This window comes from Amphiura filiformis, chromosome 3 (genome assembly GCF_039555335.1).
Source record: "Amphiura filiformis chromosome 3, Afil_fr2py, whole genome shotgun sequence".
NCBI classification, from domain to species: domain Eukaryota; kingdom Metazoa; phylum Echinodermata; class Ophiuroidea; order Amphilepidida; family Amphiuridae; genus Amphiura; species Amphiura filiformis.
In genome coordinates, this window is record NC_092630.1 from 65,867,042 (window position 1) to 65,886,033 (window position 18,992).

The 18,992-nt window shown below is 34.4% G+C and overlaps 1 protein-coding gene across 1 annotated transcript; it reads right to left on the reverse strand.

Moving 5' to 3' along the window:
* Positions 1-1,952: 1,952 nt before the first annotated feature.
* LOC140148988 (protein FAM50A-like) lies at positions 1,953-14,101 on the reverse strand. Its single transcript, XM_072171115.1, has 13 exons — positions 13,895-14,101; positions 12,655-12,742; positions 12,254-12,341; positions 11,825-11,952; positions 10,682-10,755; positions 9,093-9,159; positions 8,092-8,153; positions 7,839-7,915; positions 6,831-6,885; positions 6,440-6,488; positions 4,933-5,003; positions 4,015-4,125; positions 1,953-3,573 (listed from the first exon to the last, which is right to left on the reverse strand). The coding sequence occupies exons 1-13, from the start codon at positions 14,003-14,005 to the stop codon at positions 3,565-3,567; spliced, it is 990 nt and encodes a 329-aa protein (XP_072027216.1). The 5' UTR covers positions 14,006-14,101; the 3' UTR covers positions 1,953-3,564.
* Positions 14,102-18,992: the final 4,891 nt, after the last annotated feature.

An 18,992-nucleotide genomic window follows, 5' to 3' on the forward strand; every position in this document is an offset into this window, starting at 1 on the left:
TATGAAGTTGTCTTGGCCATTATTTTCTTCTGTCATTGTTTTTGTGCATATTATGTTGGTGGACTTCCTGGTTATTTGATATGACTGAGCCTGCTTATTGGCGAATTTTGTCCTCAATGAAAACTTGCCATGTATTAAAGTATTCACATCACAAATCCCCCAGTCATTCTACTATTGTGCTGGATTGAGAAATGGTGCAATTTAAACAAAGTTCTAGTTCAAGAAAACAATTAAAGGTCCCACAAATCTGGCAGGGTTTTAGAGTAACTTTGGATGACTCGGCAGCATCACTGATGTTAGCTTGCAAGTTACTTTGAAACCACTTCATATGTGACATGATCTGATCCACGGAGGTCAAAGGCATTAAATTTTGATTGAAATTTTGATTGAGTTACTATAATTATTACCTTATACAGACAGGTTATCATATGTGACATGATCAAGAGGAATGAGTCGCATGTCGACCCTGGTCGAAAATGAGTTTTCACATGTTTCTAAAGAGGACATTTGGGGCTTTCAGAGACTGAAAACCCCATGTTGATACAACCTTTCTTTGCAAAGTTACATCAATTTATCAATCGCTGAAAACAATATAAAACAAAAGAATTTTAACACTTTCTTTGTTAATATCTCGATATCAATATTAGCGACATCCGACTCATTTCCCTTGATCGTGTCACATATGTGGTGTGATCAAGCAAAATCAGTCTGACAAATTCAATTTTCAGTTTCTTATAGGATTGTAAACAGCATTTTCAGAGCTATATATACATTTTGCAGAAAACCTCATTGAATTTGGACAACCAGTCCAAAAGATACGAGCAGTTAAAGTTAAAGTGTTTCCAAAACAGTAGGAAACAAAAGGAAATACTTTGTTTGGCTATATCTTAAAATCAATATTTTCAACTTCTGACTGATTTTGCTTGATCAAATCACATATACTGAAAACACCAAAGGTCTAGCAAACTTGGTTCAAAAGTTACGAAGTTTTTTAATGTGTATTTTCTTATATTTTTGCCTATATCTCAATTTCAAATTTGTCGCATTTGGCCTCCTTGGACCAGATTGTGTCACATATATTATACAAAATGTAATAGCAGTAACAACACAAGGAATTAAAATATGTTGAGTATATTGATGCATCATGAGAAGTTTGAAATGAAGTCCCTTTTCCAAAACTTGCGCTGTCAGTCCTCTGCGTAGGTTTCAGTTGCTTCCTTTTTGGGGTCAATGAATAATTTTGTTTGTGAAAATGTGCAATATAATCACATTATCTACCTGCACAACTATATATTCACACAAAAATAGTATTGATTCAAACTAAACTTGACTTCTTTTTCTACTGTACAGAATGTTTATTATGAAATGTTGTCCATTACTATACAAATTGTACATGTTATAACTATTGCAGTCTTCTATCTGAAAAAGAAGAATTATACAGCAAAATGTGTGAAACATTTTGTCTATATTCTTTTATGCACAGCTTTCCATATGCCTACCCATGTGCTTATAACATCAACTTGTCTATGATGCAATGATGTAACCAGCCATGTTTGCAAAATATCTCCATCACAGAAATTTTTTTCAAAGCTATTGGCCAATTTGAATGCAATGACTTTGAAACATTGCACTGAAATTACTGTGTATGTCCCATCTTTAAAATCATTACCTGAAGGCAAATACAGTAGAATTTAATCACTGTACAAAATTGTGTGGCTTGCGAAAACTGGAAAGGTATCGTTAAATTGAATAGCATTACAAATTGCCACCTCACCATCAACAGTTTAACCAGCAATAAGCTATGTTAGAGCTGATTGATATGCCTTGTTGGCCCACAAGATGGTGTATACATGCTGACTGTTGAACAGTGACAAGTGATTGTTCCTATTATTGAAAACTGTTTAAAGAACCCTATAAGTCTGGTATTTTGTATGTTCTAACAGGCACGTTGCTATCTTCTAAAAAGTCAAAAATAAATCTTTAATAAATGGTATTACTGTTGCACAAAGATTGCAACATAGAATTGGGAAGTTTGGTTTGCAACATAAAATTGGCCAGAATTACGTTCAGCGATAGTGAAAAGGTTATACTTTTGAGTCAAGAGCCATATCACAAGAGCTACAAATGCTAACGGTGCTATATATCCTCAAATCTCAACCATGTGAAGAGTGAAATCAATGTCACAGTAAAATTTAATTTGAATGAGCACAGCTACCAACAGTATGACGATTGTCCGCTACAATGTGTGATGAATGCCCATGTGTCCATAATGTGTATAACATGGAAGTGAATCCAACTCACTTGTGATTGGTTAGTATTTTCATTAAGTAGCACATTGTGTTTTGAAATATGATCGCGTACAGCTATTGGCAGCTGTGCTCATTCAAATGAAATGTTTACTATATTAAGCACACATACTGCCCTACCTTGACAAAAGAGCACAACAGACATAACATCAAATTAGAAATCAAATTGTTCTCCTTCCATTGACTTGTGCATCCACTATGAACTCAAGGATGTTTCAGATCATATTCTGTAGGGGTAAATACCAGCAACCTAAATTCAATGAAGGTTAAAACTTTGACAAAATTGTCAGTTGTGCCTTTATGTCATGGTAGCTGGCAGTGCAGTGTACATGTTTTAACCCTGATTTGGATCCATCCAGTTTATGTAACCATGAAAAATATAAATAGACATGACTTATGCATACACCTAACAGATATTTGACTGATTCTATATTGTCTAAAGAAAAGAAAAGAATAATCCCTGAATTTTAACATAACACACAATTACTCTGACATATGAATTAAAGTTTTAACTTCAACACTACACTATTTTTCGCTCACCTGGAACGTTTTCACTAGTCCGACTAGCGTCTTCATCTGCTGAAGAAAATTAGTGTAGTGTTGAAGTTAAAATTTTAATTCATTTTATCTACCACTATGTATGAATATCCACTGGTATACTCTGACATATTTCTACCTAATTGATGGCAACACATAATCCCTGACCCTGTTTTATGTGTATGGTGTTATTACACTAATAACATCTCATACAATTGCAAACATTGCTTTACAAATTCATTTCAAATTAAGAGAGTGGGGATCAGATGGCCCTGTCAATAAACCCCGGATGCTGCCCTCTATTACATCCCCAAATATTAATAATTAATATTGTGATGAAAGCAAAATGGGTCATGTGCTGCTATAGTGCTAACATTTTAAATTGTTTGCAATTTGAAAATAATCATATCGAAGGAATGATAATTACTCGCATTTTGATAGTATTTTCAGTATATTGTAGCTTTTTTAATGGGCAAGTATTAACAAAAAAAAAGTAAAAAGTTTATTTGCTTGACAAACGACTCAATGTGCTTGATTGTGCCACAGTTCTACATGTATGAGTCTATTGCCTTCTGTTAAAGTAGCATTACATTCCTTAAATGGAATAAATTACAGTAAAAAAGCTATTAATATTATTTTAAGTATAGGGCAAATCCATGTTACTATGACAATTTCTTGCATAACTGGTCCCATCTTCACATCCAGTGTGATCATCCAGATATTATTTGATCTGTGTGGAGAAAAAACATAATAACATACATAAGTTGATATAGGTTAATCCCTTAATTTTGATTCATTTCGATTTCATGTGCACACTTTCATTAAAGTACAAGTTTGTGAAATGAGATCATATAATGCAGGGATGCGATTCTTCCTCTGATTAGAGTAATGCTTCCTTTTAAGTTTTTCTTCCCTGTACAAAAGTATATGAGATTCATTAGTTTTTCTCCTTTTTGGTGCTTTTCTTCTTTTTGACTGAACCTCCGTCTCATGCCTGATAATAAAAACACAAAGCTGAGACAAAATATTTTCACCATTCTGTAGCAATTAAGCTTTACAAATTTTGTCTATATTACATTCCTTCTAATTTAAATTCACAATAGCATTACTTGTGAAAATAACTTAGTATAACAGCACTACATTTTATATGTTAATTGTTATGGTTATTTACCGTGTATTTATCCCATTTCTTTTCTGGATCATATGGCTCCCATCTGCTTGCTGGAAAGATGTGCTTGTTGCGTTCAAACCAGTGCCTCATCACCACTTTACCTGCATGGGACTAAAGAGATGTGTCACAATCTTAGATGAAATAAATTTGATCATCGACATCCATTTCAGTTTGACTTAATAGCCCACAAGATCAGCTGCAATAAAACTGCTAAAATGATGTGTCTGGGTGTGTACACAACTTATGATAGCTTGTTCAGGACACTACATAGAGTATACTCTGATACTCTTGTTCTACTTTGCTGGTTGATGTTAATGTTTTCTTATTTAAATAAATTAATTGAATCAACTTTCTGTCATTGTAGAGCTATTAATCATTTCTGTAACTGTTATTAATAACTGTTCATACACTCAATTAGATAGCAAGAAACAATTAGAGCAAATGTTAGAAAAATGCAAATCATGCGTTGATTGTGTATAATGCATGGGCGCAGTGCTTTTGGATGCATTCAATGCATCATCAATCATCATCATCATCTCAGTACATGTGCATTATTTTGTACAATTTCACTCCTAATAAGTGATATGCATTTATTAACCTATAATTCTTTATTTGGGATGTGAAATTTGAGAGATTAGCTTTCCAAAGCCTTATGCCTTAACATCTTTTGTCGTGAAATTTGTTTGAAATCCAATCACATTAGACATGATCTGTAAGGTGCCAGCCATAATGACATATCACTATCTCTAATTAAAGTTCTTTGCCAAGACCAATGGAAAAACTTACGTTTTTCTGCTGACAGTTTCGCCAGAAACCTTCTGGCTTTCTCAAAGCGATTGATCTTTAATTAGCTGATTAATCAACAGACCTGATGAACCTCTTCAGTTATCACTATCTCTGATTTCATTGTGCTCTTACCTCATCTTTTTCCACAGTTGCATCATTTGTAAGCCTCACATCATCATGAACATCAAAACTAAACAGTGGACCTACAAAATAAATTCATATTATAAATCTATAAGACAATAATAGTTATAATTTCTTCAATAAAATATTTACAAAAACTTTTTGTTTGAACCATGTAATGAAAAATAGTGAACATAGCTCAGTTACTGAATCATATCAATGGCACACAGTTTGCAACAGCAATCCCCAATTGTGGACATCACTTGCATTCAAATAAAATATAGACAGTATATAGACAGTTTATTGATGTTAATTTTTACCATAATTAATGAAGTGCCTGATAACAATAAGTCCATGTACATAAATCCTATTAACCCCCTTCCTGTTTTTAGCCTATGGGGAGGGAAGATGATGAAGAGAAAAGTTTTTCAAATTTACCACCCCCGTTTAGAACCACAGACCCATCGGGTGCAGAGGATGCAACCGAGGATAGCAAGCTACAAGTGAACATTACCCGGCCAATGATTTTGTGTACATATGTGATTTCAGATGATTATGCTAGAGTCCGAAGTTTTCCGTTTTACGGAAAACAGGGAAAAAATCACAGAATCGGAGGTACAACACGGAAAATGACATTTTTGTATGACGTGATAAAAATGTTAGAAACAATCTTGAGTTGTGTGTGTCAATTTTTATGATGAAAAATACTGTTTAATAATACTGAAATAAAGGTATATTACCAAGGCATGAACCCCTATCCATCCAAACATCGTAACAGTCGGCTTATTATTGTGAGAGTATTCCATCAGAGCATATTGATCGCGATATTAAACACTTTATTGTGACATTAATATCATTCATAATCATTGTTTATACATTTTAAGCTTTATTTATAAAACATGGATTTACAAATTTTACAACACGGATTACAACACGGAAAATGGATTTTAGAAAACGGTAAACTTCGGACTCTAGATTATGCAATCGGATCATGTGGGACGCTTGGTCTTGCAATCGCTTTGTAGCATAGTAGTTTGTAGTACACAGTGTGGTTAAGGACTTAAGGGTAGACGAGGTATTGTTGGTCGAAGCAACCTAAAAATCGATTTTCATTATCCAGATCAATATATTATTGAAAAATAGCACCTTGATGTTTTGCAAAAGTTCATTCTACAAATCGTATACTTTGCAAACTTGCTTAATTTATTGTTGTTAATGAGTTATGTACGTTTTACAAAAGTGTTGTTGTTTCAGCCCTCTTTACAACGTAACTCAAGAACAGCAGCACCTATAAAAGTATATCTGTGATATTTTAATTCTTCTCCACACTCGCTATGAATTGAGCGATACAGTTTTTGCCAAAGCTCACTACCATTCGTAAGATGCTGTGAACTAACAAATCACAACAGTTTAAAATAATTAATAACCTTAAGGTTAATGAAAACAGAACAAAAGTGGTTATCATCACTCCCTTCTTCCTCCTTTATACATTATGTTACAACAATAGCAGCAAACTTACCACTTTTGCCTCTTGCTTTTGTTACAATGAAGTCATAGAAAGAATAGTGCTGCAATTAAAAATGGAAAAGGATAACTTCAATCAGTGTCTGACTGAAAAACAACATCAATGCTTATCTAGCACATTTTAACTTTATGCTGTTAAAGACTTACAATGTTTCTCATTCTTGCTCAAAAAAGTCACTTTTATCAGAACTCCCTCATGGCATGGTCTAAAATGGATGAATCCATTCAACCCAACATAAACATGTTCACAACTTTTGCACATACTGCACACACACACACACACTTGTTACCAATTCTTATGGACTATGTTTGTCCCCTCCCTAATTATCAACATTCTTTGAAACACTTGATTATCATTCATACACATCACAACTAGAAGTACTCACATGTGGAATTATAAGATCTTCTTTAATGTACATCATCTGTTCAACACTAACAGCCCTGCAAATTACAACAGAAAAAGACATTTACTTCTCATTGTTCTAGTTTGTTCCTCAACATAATTGCCACAAAGTGCTTGTTTTACAAAGTAATGTTAATTGTTACAGGCCTGTGAAATCTCCGCTACAGAGCGGAAATCCGCTTTTTTCATTTTTCGGACCGATTTCAATTTCCACTTTTCAAAAAATCAAAAGTGTGTCTGTGTACTTCTGATAGCATTACATGTGTGTCGCAATAAAAACGACTGGGAAATGAGATTAACGATGCTTGAAAGGTCATGAACCCGGGTCATGAAACGCAGGTCATATATAACATCGCGATATTCTTTGATTCCTCGTTCTTACTCATTGTGTAATATGTTTGTTTGGGAACTGCGCCCATCGGAATGAGTTAAAAATGTCGTCGTGGTACCTGTGGGGAAATACGAAATACGTGATTGTTCGTAAGCGATTTTCAATCCGAACCATCCATCAGAAGTTTCACATTTGATTTCATAAAAATCATATGGAATTAAGAGAAGATACATCATGGCTACCATAAAATGTAATTTTGTAGAGCGACACTCACATTTAGGCCATGAAATGGAAGCTTATAATCTTCCAATTTATTGCTGGTGAAATACGCGCGGAATAGCATTGAATTTGTACTGTAATTTGGTAGGTAAATTTTCTGATTTTTTTTCGAAACCCACTGGTTGGTAAATTTTCCGCTTTTTTTTTAAAAGCCATTTCACAGGCCTGTTGTTATCGTGAGTTCAATTGACCTTTTCGGTCAATCCCATACGCTGTTGCGGGTACACCCGAGATCTTGTCATTTGATGTCATGCCGATGCGCACATCGTTTAGCTAACATCATTACTGCGCATTTCAAGTCGGCGTGACATCAAATGATGATACCTCAGGTGTACACTCGCAAAGGTTCATGGGATTTACCTAAAAGGTTAATTGACTTACTTGAGTTCATTGAAGTCCTTCTTCAGTGTTTCTAGACATTTTTGTAGAAACTTTTGTACAGTATCACCTTTCTTCATCTGCAATGAAATAAATATAAATATATATATTTTTAAGTTGAATTTTAACATTATACTGTAAATAATGATTGATTCAAACAACACACCATGTATTATCCTTTAAGGCACAAAATCAACAAATATCATAACTTGGGTAAAGAGAGTAAAACCAACATAACAGGCTGCATCCATCTTACCTTGACATTGCGTCTGTGCCCTGATCCATCCCAATAACTGTATGTGATTTCTATTTCTTCATCTGTGAAGCAGCAAAATACACATGTGTAGTTTTATTTTAACTTTTGAGAATTTATTTGCTTTAAAAAACACTCAAGAACAAATCACAGAGAAAAAAAATATGGTTTGACTGTTGCTCAATTTCTGAAAACTGTCAGAATTACACACAATTAATATGTGTAAAGACAAATCAAACCTTATTTCGAGGGTTGACAAACAGAAGGCCTTAACTCACTTTTGGCCATGTTGAGATTTTGGTACCAAAATTATCTGTAATACCCACAGATTCTTAAAATCATAAGCCTTAACTCAATTCAACTTCCTATTGCATCTATAGCACAATAATACTTGGTCACATCTCAATGCAAAAATATTATTTTACTCATTTTTCTCAAAAGGCACTTTTTGAGTTAAGGCCTTCTGTTTGTCAACCCTCGATTTGTGACATGATCAAGGGGAATGAGTCAAATGTCAGCAAATTTCAATTAGAATGTCTAGGGTGCGCACTTCTTAGCTGCAAGTCCCTGTGTTGTTGTTTAATGGTTTGTGGAATGATATGGGGCTGTAGAGGTCAGCAACAACCTGTAAAGTGTGCAGAGGCTTGTGGATCAATGTTAAGGCATTGTGCTGCAAAGCGTAGCGCACTATAAATCACAGCGCTTTTTTTAGAAGTTTTTACATCATTTTCTGGCAGTTTACGAATGCTTCATTTTGATGAAAACCCCATCAAAATCAGACATCTTGTTACCGAAGTAAGAACAATTTATCAATGGCTGAAAACAATATAAAACAAAAGAATTTGACCACCGTTTTTGCCAACAGCTCAAAAACAATATTAGCGACATCCGACTCATTCCCCTTGATCATTTTACATTTGGTGTATGAATAAAAATATTAGAATTTTCTAATGGGAATTATATGTGTTTAACCAGAAAAACAAAGGAGAACATATGAAACTTACTTTTGATTGTTTCCTGCTTGGCTCTCCACTCTTGTTGTAATATTTCACGTTCCCTGTTATCTGCTTCCTGTGAAAGGTGGTAAAGAATAAGTTAGAACACAACAATTTTACATTACAAATTTGTATCATCTGAAAACTGTGTTGATTGTATGCTCCTTCAGTATGCAGACGATAGCGCTCTTTTGGTTTCTGATAAAGATCCGTTGAAAATTGGGCAGCAGCTTAGCAAAAATCTCGAAAGCTGTAACAAATGGCTCATAGATAATAAACTTTCTCTCCACATGGGTAAAACAGAACTCGTTCTTTTTGGAACAAAACGTAAATTGAAGAATTGGCAAAATTATACCATTGAGTGTGAAGGGCAAACAATTCATGCTACTCCCTCAGTCAAATACTTAGGCCTTACTATTGACCAGTGCTTGAATGGTGACGAAATGGGTCTTGGTGTCATAAAAAAGTAAATTCTAGACTCAAATTTCTTTACAGACAGGCAAAGTTTTTTGATCAAAATATCAAGAAAATTTTATGCTCTGCTCTTGTACTTTGTTTGTTTGATTACTCTATTTCTTCTTGGTATGCTGGCAGATGAGTAAAAGCCTACAAATTGCTCAAAACAAAGTTATCAGATTTATTTTAAATAAGAATTGCATGTATCATATTACAGAAGATGATTTTAAAGATCTTAATTTCCTTAACATACAAAATAGGGCTAAACAACTCAGGTTGAACCATGTTTTTGATATTTTTAATGAAGTTGGCCCAGACTATCTTAGTTCAAATTTTACCAGAGTTTCAAACGTGCACCAATACAGTACTAGAAACAGTGCTCAAAATTTTCGTGTTCCAAAATCCACTACCATCACTTCTGGCTCTTTTTATTATAATGCCATTCAGGATTGGGCCAACTTACCAAGTGCAATCAAATCAATTTCTAGTAAACCAAGTTTCAAAAAGTCTGTAAAAACTCATCTTTTTAACCAAATTTAGTTTCTAATGATTTTAATCATGTTTAAAGATTTTATTTTACTTTTAATATTCACTTGTATATATATATTTCTTTGTATGTTTTTATATGTATGTATGCCTTTTGCCCTTCTATGTATAAAGGACCCCTTCGGAAATAAGCCTTTGGGCTTAAAGGGCTATCCTGTGATATCTCCTTGCTTTGTTTGTTTTTTGTGTATTATATGTTATTATTCTTAATGCATTTTATATCTATTACCTTGTATTGTTGTATGTGCAATATGGAGATACCGAATAAAATCAAATCAAATCAAATCAAATCAAAAAAACTGATACAGTCATATTGATTATAAAATGCAAACGTTGTTCTGTAAACTTCTGTTCAGTTGATTTTAACAGTTATGTCTTGGTGAATTAAAGTACGGAAGTTCAATGCAATTGATTGGCCATGGTGGTTGAAACTGGCTATAGCATAGAATTTGCTTGAACCATCTGAATTGCAAATTAAAGAACATGTTGCACAGGACTGAATGAAATCCTCATGACTTCTATATACTGATCTCCTGCACTAGGAAAATTGTTTGAACATAATTTTGGCTCAAGAACAACTAAAAATAGGATCTTACCTCCCTGTCCCTATCTGGGAGAAAACTTGTGTCTACATCTGGATTTTTGCTGATCTTCTTTTTCTTAGGTAGAGCTGAAACATTGAAGGCAACATAATGGCATTTTATGTAAAACACATAAGGTTCCAATTTGTTGGAAGAACATAAACTTTCACACAGGTGATGGAATCGATCAGATAGATTACTTGTAGCTTGTTTTTTGATGTCATACTTGTAATCTCATGAATATATGCAATGCCTGTGGTCCAATCACATTTATTTTATAAACCATATCGGGGGTGCTTCCAATGGTGATTTCTAATGAGTTAGAATGTCAGATTCCACCCACAAGATTCTGACTTGTGCATGCACGGATATAAGATGAGAGTGCGACTCTCTGGAAGAGTGAACTGGAAAGAACTATGGGAGGGATTCAATCAACCATTTTGGATTTTCAATTATGGGAACCACAATATTGTCCTCCAGTATTATTCAGCAAAGGCCCAACATCAAAAGATGATTGGTAACTTAAATGGGTAATTTGTTTTATAACACTATTATTTTTGAGGTACATTGCCCTTTGATGGTATGAACAAAACAGTAGCCTCATCCCCCACGACGGTATACCACTCATACCTATGGGCCATTGTGATACACATTTTTGATTCTAATATCTAAACCGCTGCAGCAGCAATTTAAATCAAAATAATTTGGAATCAAATTGTTTGGATGATGGGCTTCCTTTAAAGGTACAAAACACAATATAAACAAATCGGACTACCTATGTGTAAAGTGTGAGCCACACAAGATTTATAGATCTTTGCAGCATTTAACACAAGTAATTTGCCCAACAAATTACATACATGTCTCAAACACATTTGCACTTATGAAACAAAGTTTGCTGGGCACATGACACCAAATTGGCAGTATACTGTTTCTCCCTCCATGAAGGAGGATCAGTGATCAAATTCTATGGTATTAAAAACAGATGAGAGAAAATCATTGTCTTTTTTATTAACTTACTCAGAAGAGTCCTTGCCGACACAAAGCAAATATGTAGCATATGATCTGCTGCATTCTTGTTGTGTTCATATTAATATTCAAAATTATTAAACATGGTTAGAATGTCAACCAAATGTTATCTTTTGGTCAGACTCCACTTACCTGGCTCATCACTATCATTTGCATCTTCATCATCCTCACCCTCCTCTTCTTCATCCAATGTAAATGACAATGTTCCTCCCTTGGCTCTGTGTTTACCTTTCTTGGATTTCTTTTTATCTTCTTTTGACCTGTGTGAATTAAAGATTACATGTTAAAAATCTTTGCAAATAAATGATCTGTTTTAACAACTTGTCAAAATATGTGCTACTTTGGGTACACCAATCACTGAGTATAAAGCAAATATTTGCCATTACCCAGCTTACTCCACTGGTCAGTGATTTTTGTCAGGTATAATTTATAACTTATATTTACACTTAAACATGATTTGTCTTCCTCAATAAAAACAATAAAAAGCTCTTTCCTTCTGTTGATTTCCTAACATTTTTGTGAAGCCTCTTTTTAAACATAAGTTATATGTATTTCTCTCACCCTTTCACTTTGGTTTTGGCCAATTCTTTTTCTCTTTCTTGTATTAAGTCATCTCGCTTTGCTTTCATCTGATCCAAAGTAACCAGACCTTGAGGGAAAGAAGTACACAAAATCAAATGCATGTGACATAAGAAATATATACAGTAAGCCAAAAAATTAAGGTACCAATTATGAACACAACTGGTACCTAATTGTTTAGCTTACTGTATATATATCACTTAAAGATATGAACAAGCAAAATGAAGTGTATGTTAGGCTAGGAAATTATAAGTTTGAATTACTTTGTACAAGTCATATTACCATGTGTAACTGATTGCTGTGACCACTGTAAAACACACATAAGGCAGAATAATGATGATATAGTTATTTGAAGATGATAGAAGACTTCACAGTTTACTTACCAATAGTACTACTTTTGAGCTGCTGTTCTACTGCATCATAATGAGCTGAAAAACGTGAACTTATAGTCTCAACTTTCGATACATTGTCCTGTGAAAAGATGAAATATAAATCATTCTTTAAAAACATTGTTCATGGGTTTGGTACAAGGTCATACTCATATTCATTTACAGGAGCTAGTAATATAGTTAATGTATCAGAATAATAGCTTGATTGATAGCATGGCCTGATTAATGATACAAAATGTGATGAGGGCCCTCCCTCCTTTCTTCCGGTAGTCAATATATGTCATGGAATTTACTACAACGTGGCGTGAGCTATGAGATTTTGGACTGTAGTTTTGATTTATGCAGGAAAACAGAGATCCTGTAAAATTGTCATCAAATGTGAGTTATGAAAGTGAGTCTATTGTATCTTTTGAAAACAAATCATTTATTTTGAACAGTCCAAAATTTCTTGAAGTGCATTGTTAGCAACATTTTTGATGTGATCACCTGTTGTCAGGGTCTTAGCTAGAAATTGAGGGTTGCCCGTCATTTGAATAAAATTGTCTGTCCTAATTTGACCTTTAAAACATTTACCAGACATCTATTGCCCATTGGGTGTTCAAAGAGTTCAAATATGTGCTGATATGGCCTTGAACATTCTACAAATTGGGTCTGCTAAAAAGGTCAATTAGCTTCTCAAAACATACAATTTATAATATAGCATCTGTCAAAGGCATTAACTTTGCCCGTCCCAGGAGCAACCTGGCCGTCTAAAATGACGGCCAGACGGGTGGCTAGACCTAGTTCCAGTAACTGTACCTAGAGTTACAGAGTTACAGCGCACTCGCTGCTGCTGCTGCTGCTGCTGCTGCTGCTGCTGCTACTGCTACTACTACTACTACTACTACTACTACTACTACTACTACTACTACTACTACTACTACTCCTCCTCCTGTACTACTAAACTGCATTTAAAATAACGCTTTACGTAAAGAATTTTTTTTTCAATCTCAATCTCAATGTGGTTTCGTCGGTAACGGTGAGCTGCTGCAACACATCTAAACCAATTTTATTTTCCTTTCTAATTGTTTATATAACCAGATACCAAAATCCACATAGGTTCCCTGTAACATGTGTACTAAACAGTAAACAAGAAGATTGTGAGAACTTCAAGAAGACAGTGAATCATGATTTATATCATGCAATGATTGAACAAAACAAAAAAAACTCAGTGAGTAAACTGGTAATTTTGTACCTGCTCTATTTTCTGTTTGATACGTTCTAGTTCTTCTTTTTGTTTTTCCCTCTTCTTCATAAGATGCAAAACTCTTCCAGCTTCACTGGCTGCTCCTTTGTATTCCGTCATGATGCTAATATAAGCAAAAAACAGAACAAAAATGTGGACAAAAGTCAATCAATTTCGGAATTCGTCATTTGCTAAAAGTAGCCCGTATGCCATAATCACGAATTGCCAGCAGAGGGCTCCAATCCTGCTCCTGAGTGTGCTCCAGGCCAGGTCAGGCAGATAATATGAATGTGTGTTTGTTGTGTGTTTTAATCTGAGGGGGTCTTAATAGCTCTTGATTCTATGTGCAGATGGGAGGCTGATGAGATTCCAATTGAACTGACAAAAGTAGCTAAAAGTATGACAAAATTTGTGTATAACCCAAAATATATGCAAAAACATGAACACTAGGCCTACTTAGGGATTAAACACTTTCCTAAACACAACTTTGCCATCACTTTGTAAATGACACGTTTAGAAGCTACTCAGTCAAATTTATGAACATTGGTCAGTGATAGTGTTTAATTTCTAAACATGTGACATCTATATTCTAAACGCAACGTTTCTAAACACATTCTTGCCATCATTTTCTAAACACTGTTCATATCAATTCAAAATTATGACAAAGTTTTCCAAATTCTGAAAAATTGTCACACATTGTGCTAATAGTAATAAACAATCTGCATTTTCCCAGATTTTTTGGAGGAAATTGTGAAAAACACGTCATAGGCCTATCTCTAAACATGTTTTAGGGCATATGCCTAATGTAGACCTATACTCATTATTTTATACTAAATTGTTCAGTTGTCTTCATATGTTTTATTCAACTTTTTAATGTAAACAAAGGATAAAACACAAAACAGGGAAAGAGCAAAGACAAACAAAATTATCAAAAACAAAGCTCACACTCGCCCTGGGATACTCGCATGCTCATTCACACAAAAAAATCAAACATTATCAATAATCCAGGACATTTTATGTACGTATAATGTTGACAATTTTATATTCAACCTTTTGTTTTAATTTGACTAAGGAAAAAAAAGCATTGAAATTGGCCCACTAATTGCTGAAATGACAAAATACAACTTAAAACATAAAACAATTAATACAGGTACAATGTATCGTGTTCAGAAATGACTCTGATACCAATCATTTCAAATTTGGAAAAGTGAAATCTTTGCCCGTCAAACTATTATAAAAAACAAAGCTCGTCCCAAATGAGGAGATCTTCCTACAATCACACAACATCATACTTTTATATCTGGGATTTAATAAAATTCCCTTTAAAAGGGAAAGCCAGCCTCAATGTAGAAGAGGTCTTGTAATTAGTTTTGGTCAATGTGAAAGGCATTTTTAGGATCACGCTTACATCTACATGACAGTCCACCAAACCATCAACGATGAGAACATGCACACTGAAACAGCAGAAAACATTAATTCCTAATCTCATGTCAACTCTTTTAATTCATTACATGTACTCCAAATTGTTCTGGTCTGTTTGTTTTGTTGTTGTTGTTGTTGTTGTTGTTGTCGTTGGGTTTTTTTGTCTTTTCAGCTTTTTACCCACGATATCTCAATTTCCAATTTTGTAATACCAGAACTTACGAACTCAATATCTTCGCTTAGGAATGTCCGATTTCACTGCTTTCGATATATACACTGCCGGTTTGAGTTAACTTACATGTACATTTTATTTTAAAATAACTTAATTAATTCGCAATGTATAGTTTAAGCCTACTATATTATAATAGATAGTGGCCAGCACATTTATAAAGGACTGGTTACTCACTACAATCTTCACTCTTAAACTGTGTTTTTCTGAATGTGCTGATCATGTTGATTGCTAGTCGGAAACTCCTGCGAAGCTATGGACATGGCATCTTACATACTCCATTCTATAACAGTCTGCCTAGTGCCTTGTGTGTTTTCTCTTCAATCATTTTGTTGAATGTAATTTTATGAATCAAATAGTTATGTGTCATTTTATTTATAATAAAGAAGTTATTAAATTAATAAAGTAAGACAATTTATTTATCTATAAGTGCATGTCAAATGGGGTACATTGTTCAATACTATATGCATAAATTATGCCCATATTATAGCTAGGCCCTAAAAACTTTATTTTGCATCGGATTTTTCCTGTTGAAAAGACAAAACTGATGTTTATGATAGCAACCATTTCATCAATAACATTTTGAGTCATTTTTATCCATAAAACGACACAGGATATGATAGATAACTACTTTCACATCAATATGGTCCATATGATCACATATTGTTGAGAATCTGTGATATGATCCGGGGATATGATGAAGATTTTGATTCTATAGATCTGTTATCAACATGATATCACGCTGTTCAGTGGTCAAGGAGTAAGGACCCCCGGTCAAGGACACTGATATGACATCATAGGTGATGTCAGATTTTCTTCTGCTGACCATATGATGCTATATATATTAACTATTATTGTTACATTTAGGCCTTTAAACTTTTAAAGTAATAATTAATTAGTTCAAACATAACTTTGGTAATACTCACTCGTTTTCGTTCGTTGAAACGGCAAAACATACTTACTTTTCCTAACAAATCGAATTAAAATATTTAAAAAAAAATTTAACCACAAAAAGTAAAAAAAAAAAATCATTCCAATACCACTAAAATATAATCTCTTGAGTAAACTGACCCCAAACCTGAAACAGGTACCAGCCCCGAATGGGCTGGCGAACAGGTACCAGCCCCGAATGGGCTGGCGAAAAGTTGAGGAACTTTAAAAAACAAGAATTATAAAGCACTGAACAAGTTGTGCTCCCTCTATCAAAAAGGGAATGGATGGGGTGTAAAGGAGAAGGAAATGAGCATCTGTTCATCTGTTCAATACCACATTTTTGCTCGCTACCCGCGCACATTGTCCTCATTGAGCTTTTTTTGGGAAGCTCGTTAGCTCGAAGACTCTAACATATAGAGTTCTCATCTTTCGAAGTGCATAATAAAGATGGCATGATTGAGGAAATCTTGAGCCTAAAACCCTTGCTCCTGAGGAGGAAATCACAATTTGCACCCCCTGCCTGTCATCAGTGTCACCAATAAATTGGAATATCAAATTCAATTTCATCTGTTAATTTACTCTTTATTTTTTTTCTGCTAGCTTGAAAAATCACTTTTCCTTTACCATTTGCAAGCTTTTGCACTTTTGTTAATGTTTAGAATGTATGTTTTACGTGTGATATTTTAATGTTTTTATTGCTGGAGAAATAAATGAATTTTCAATCAAAAGGAGATAGTCCGAATGCATTACCTGCAATGCTATTTGGCTGATGGCCTTTCCACTAATGATTATTTTATGTTCAAAATTATGATAAATTTGCCCTTTTCCAGCTTTTGGAGAAAATTTTGCAAATTCATCCCATCTCTATAGCAGTTGAATTGAAAATTGCACCTCAAAGTTATACCAAAAATCCTGAAAATGCACCCACAGCTGCCGTACATTCCCATACCCTCTTTCCACTTAGTACCGCTCCTCTATTCACCCATTAAGAATGAATGAATGAATGAATGAATGAATGAATGAATGAATGAATGAATGAATGAATGAATGAATGGATGAATGGATGGATGGATGGATGGATGGATGGATGGATGGATGGATGGATGGATGGATGGATGGATGGATGGATGGATGGATGGATGGATGGATGGATGGATGGATGGATGGATGGATGAAGGAAGGAAGGAAAGAAGGAAGGAATGAACGAAGGAAGGAAGGAATGAACGAACCCCAGGAATGAACGAATTAATACTAAATAATATTAATAAATAAATAATATTAAACCTGTAATAAGTAAGCGGCGCGGCATGCATCCATCAAAGGTTAAGGTACAATCAATAGGTCATTGACAGTGACTCATTGAAACTTTATCTTGGAAAAGCGCTTCAGACAACCAAGTTCAAGTATGGGTATACTAAACCCTATAATTATTCAATAATAACATATTACGCTTGTTGCGCTGGTTCTGGTTGCGCATAACGCTGTTTGATCAAAGCTAATTGTCAAACAATTCATCCAATAAAAGAGGTTTAAGTGACTACAAAGGATTAATGTATTTCACACTTTATTTAGGAGTAATCGGCTATCGATCGCTGATGGTTGGTTGGGCCGGTAAGGTGATGCTGATCGTAATGTACCAACAAAATAGAAATGGGAGCTACATGCATGGAGCTGGACCTTAATATTGGTCATAAGTCCATAAAATGATTTCGGATTGCAAAATTAAATTTCTAACAGCTATGAAAAGCAAATCATATTTCATATTTATTAGGCCTACATACGAAACCTGCAACCAGTTCTGCAATTGGACGAAAGATGCATTGGCCACCTTTGAAGGAATGTCTTACTTTTGACTTGTTGAGCCTCTAGTTTAAACTTCTTCATTGAGATTTTTGGAGGTTTACCAAGTATACTCAATCATAATGAATTAATTAATAATTGATACTTTCTTATGCGCAGATAGACAAAACAATAGGAATATATTGACTCTCAACATTTGTCATGCATGTGCAATGGGATAACGCAGAGTTGATAAACCTGGAACTCTGGAACATGCTGAATAAGCAAAGTATAAGAAACTTTGCATTTTGTGCAGAGTTGTTCAAACTGGCATTTTTTTGTCATGCATATGGAGCTAGGATAGGAATGAGAGCAAAAATATATTCCGTGGAAGCTTTTATGGAGACTATGTCAGTTTAGTTAAAAGCACTTCCCTGGTTAAATTAACTACCTGGCATATGTCATGTATGTATTATTTTAAGAATCTGATTTACTTAACTTTCACAAATGTTCGGTATTAAATGAATTGTAAATGATTGTACTTCAGTGTACGAATTTTAGAAATATCTAACTTAGGAAGTGTTCATAAATACTTTGGTGAGGGTTGGGCAAAACGTTTGAAGTTGCCGGGGAAGTTGCACAAAGGGGAGGGGGTCAAAGTTACTAAAGGAAGTGGTCATAAAAGTTTTTAACAAGGAAACGCGCGCACATTGTACCAATAAGTTTTCGACCCCGATCATGGAC

Coding starts and splice junctions, on each gene's coding strand:
- LOC140148988 (XM_072171115.1), bottom strand. CDS start 14,005: ATGACGGAATACAAAGGAGCAGCCAGTGAAGCTGGAAGAGTTTTGCAT. Junction 10,756..11,824: donor AAATGATAGTGATGAGCCAG/GTAAGTGGAGTC, acceptor TCAATGTTTCAG/CTCTACCTAAGAAAAAGAAG. Junction 6,886..7,838: donor AAGGACTTCAATGAACTCAA/GTAAGTCAATTA, acceptor TGTAATTTGCAG/GGCTGTTAGTGTTGAACAGA.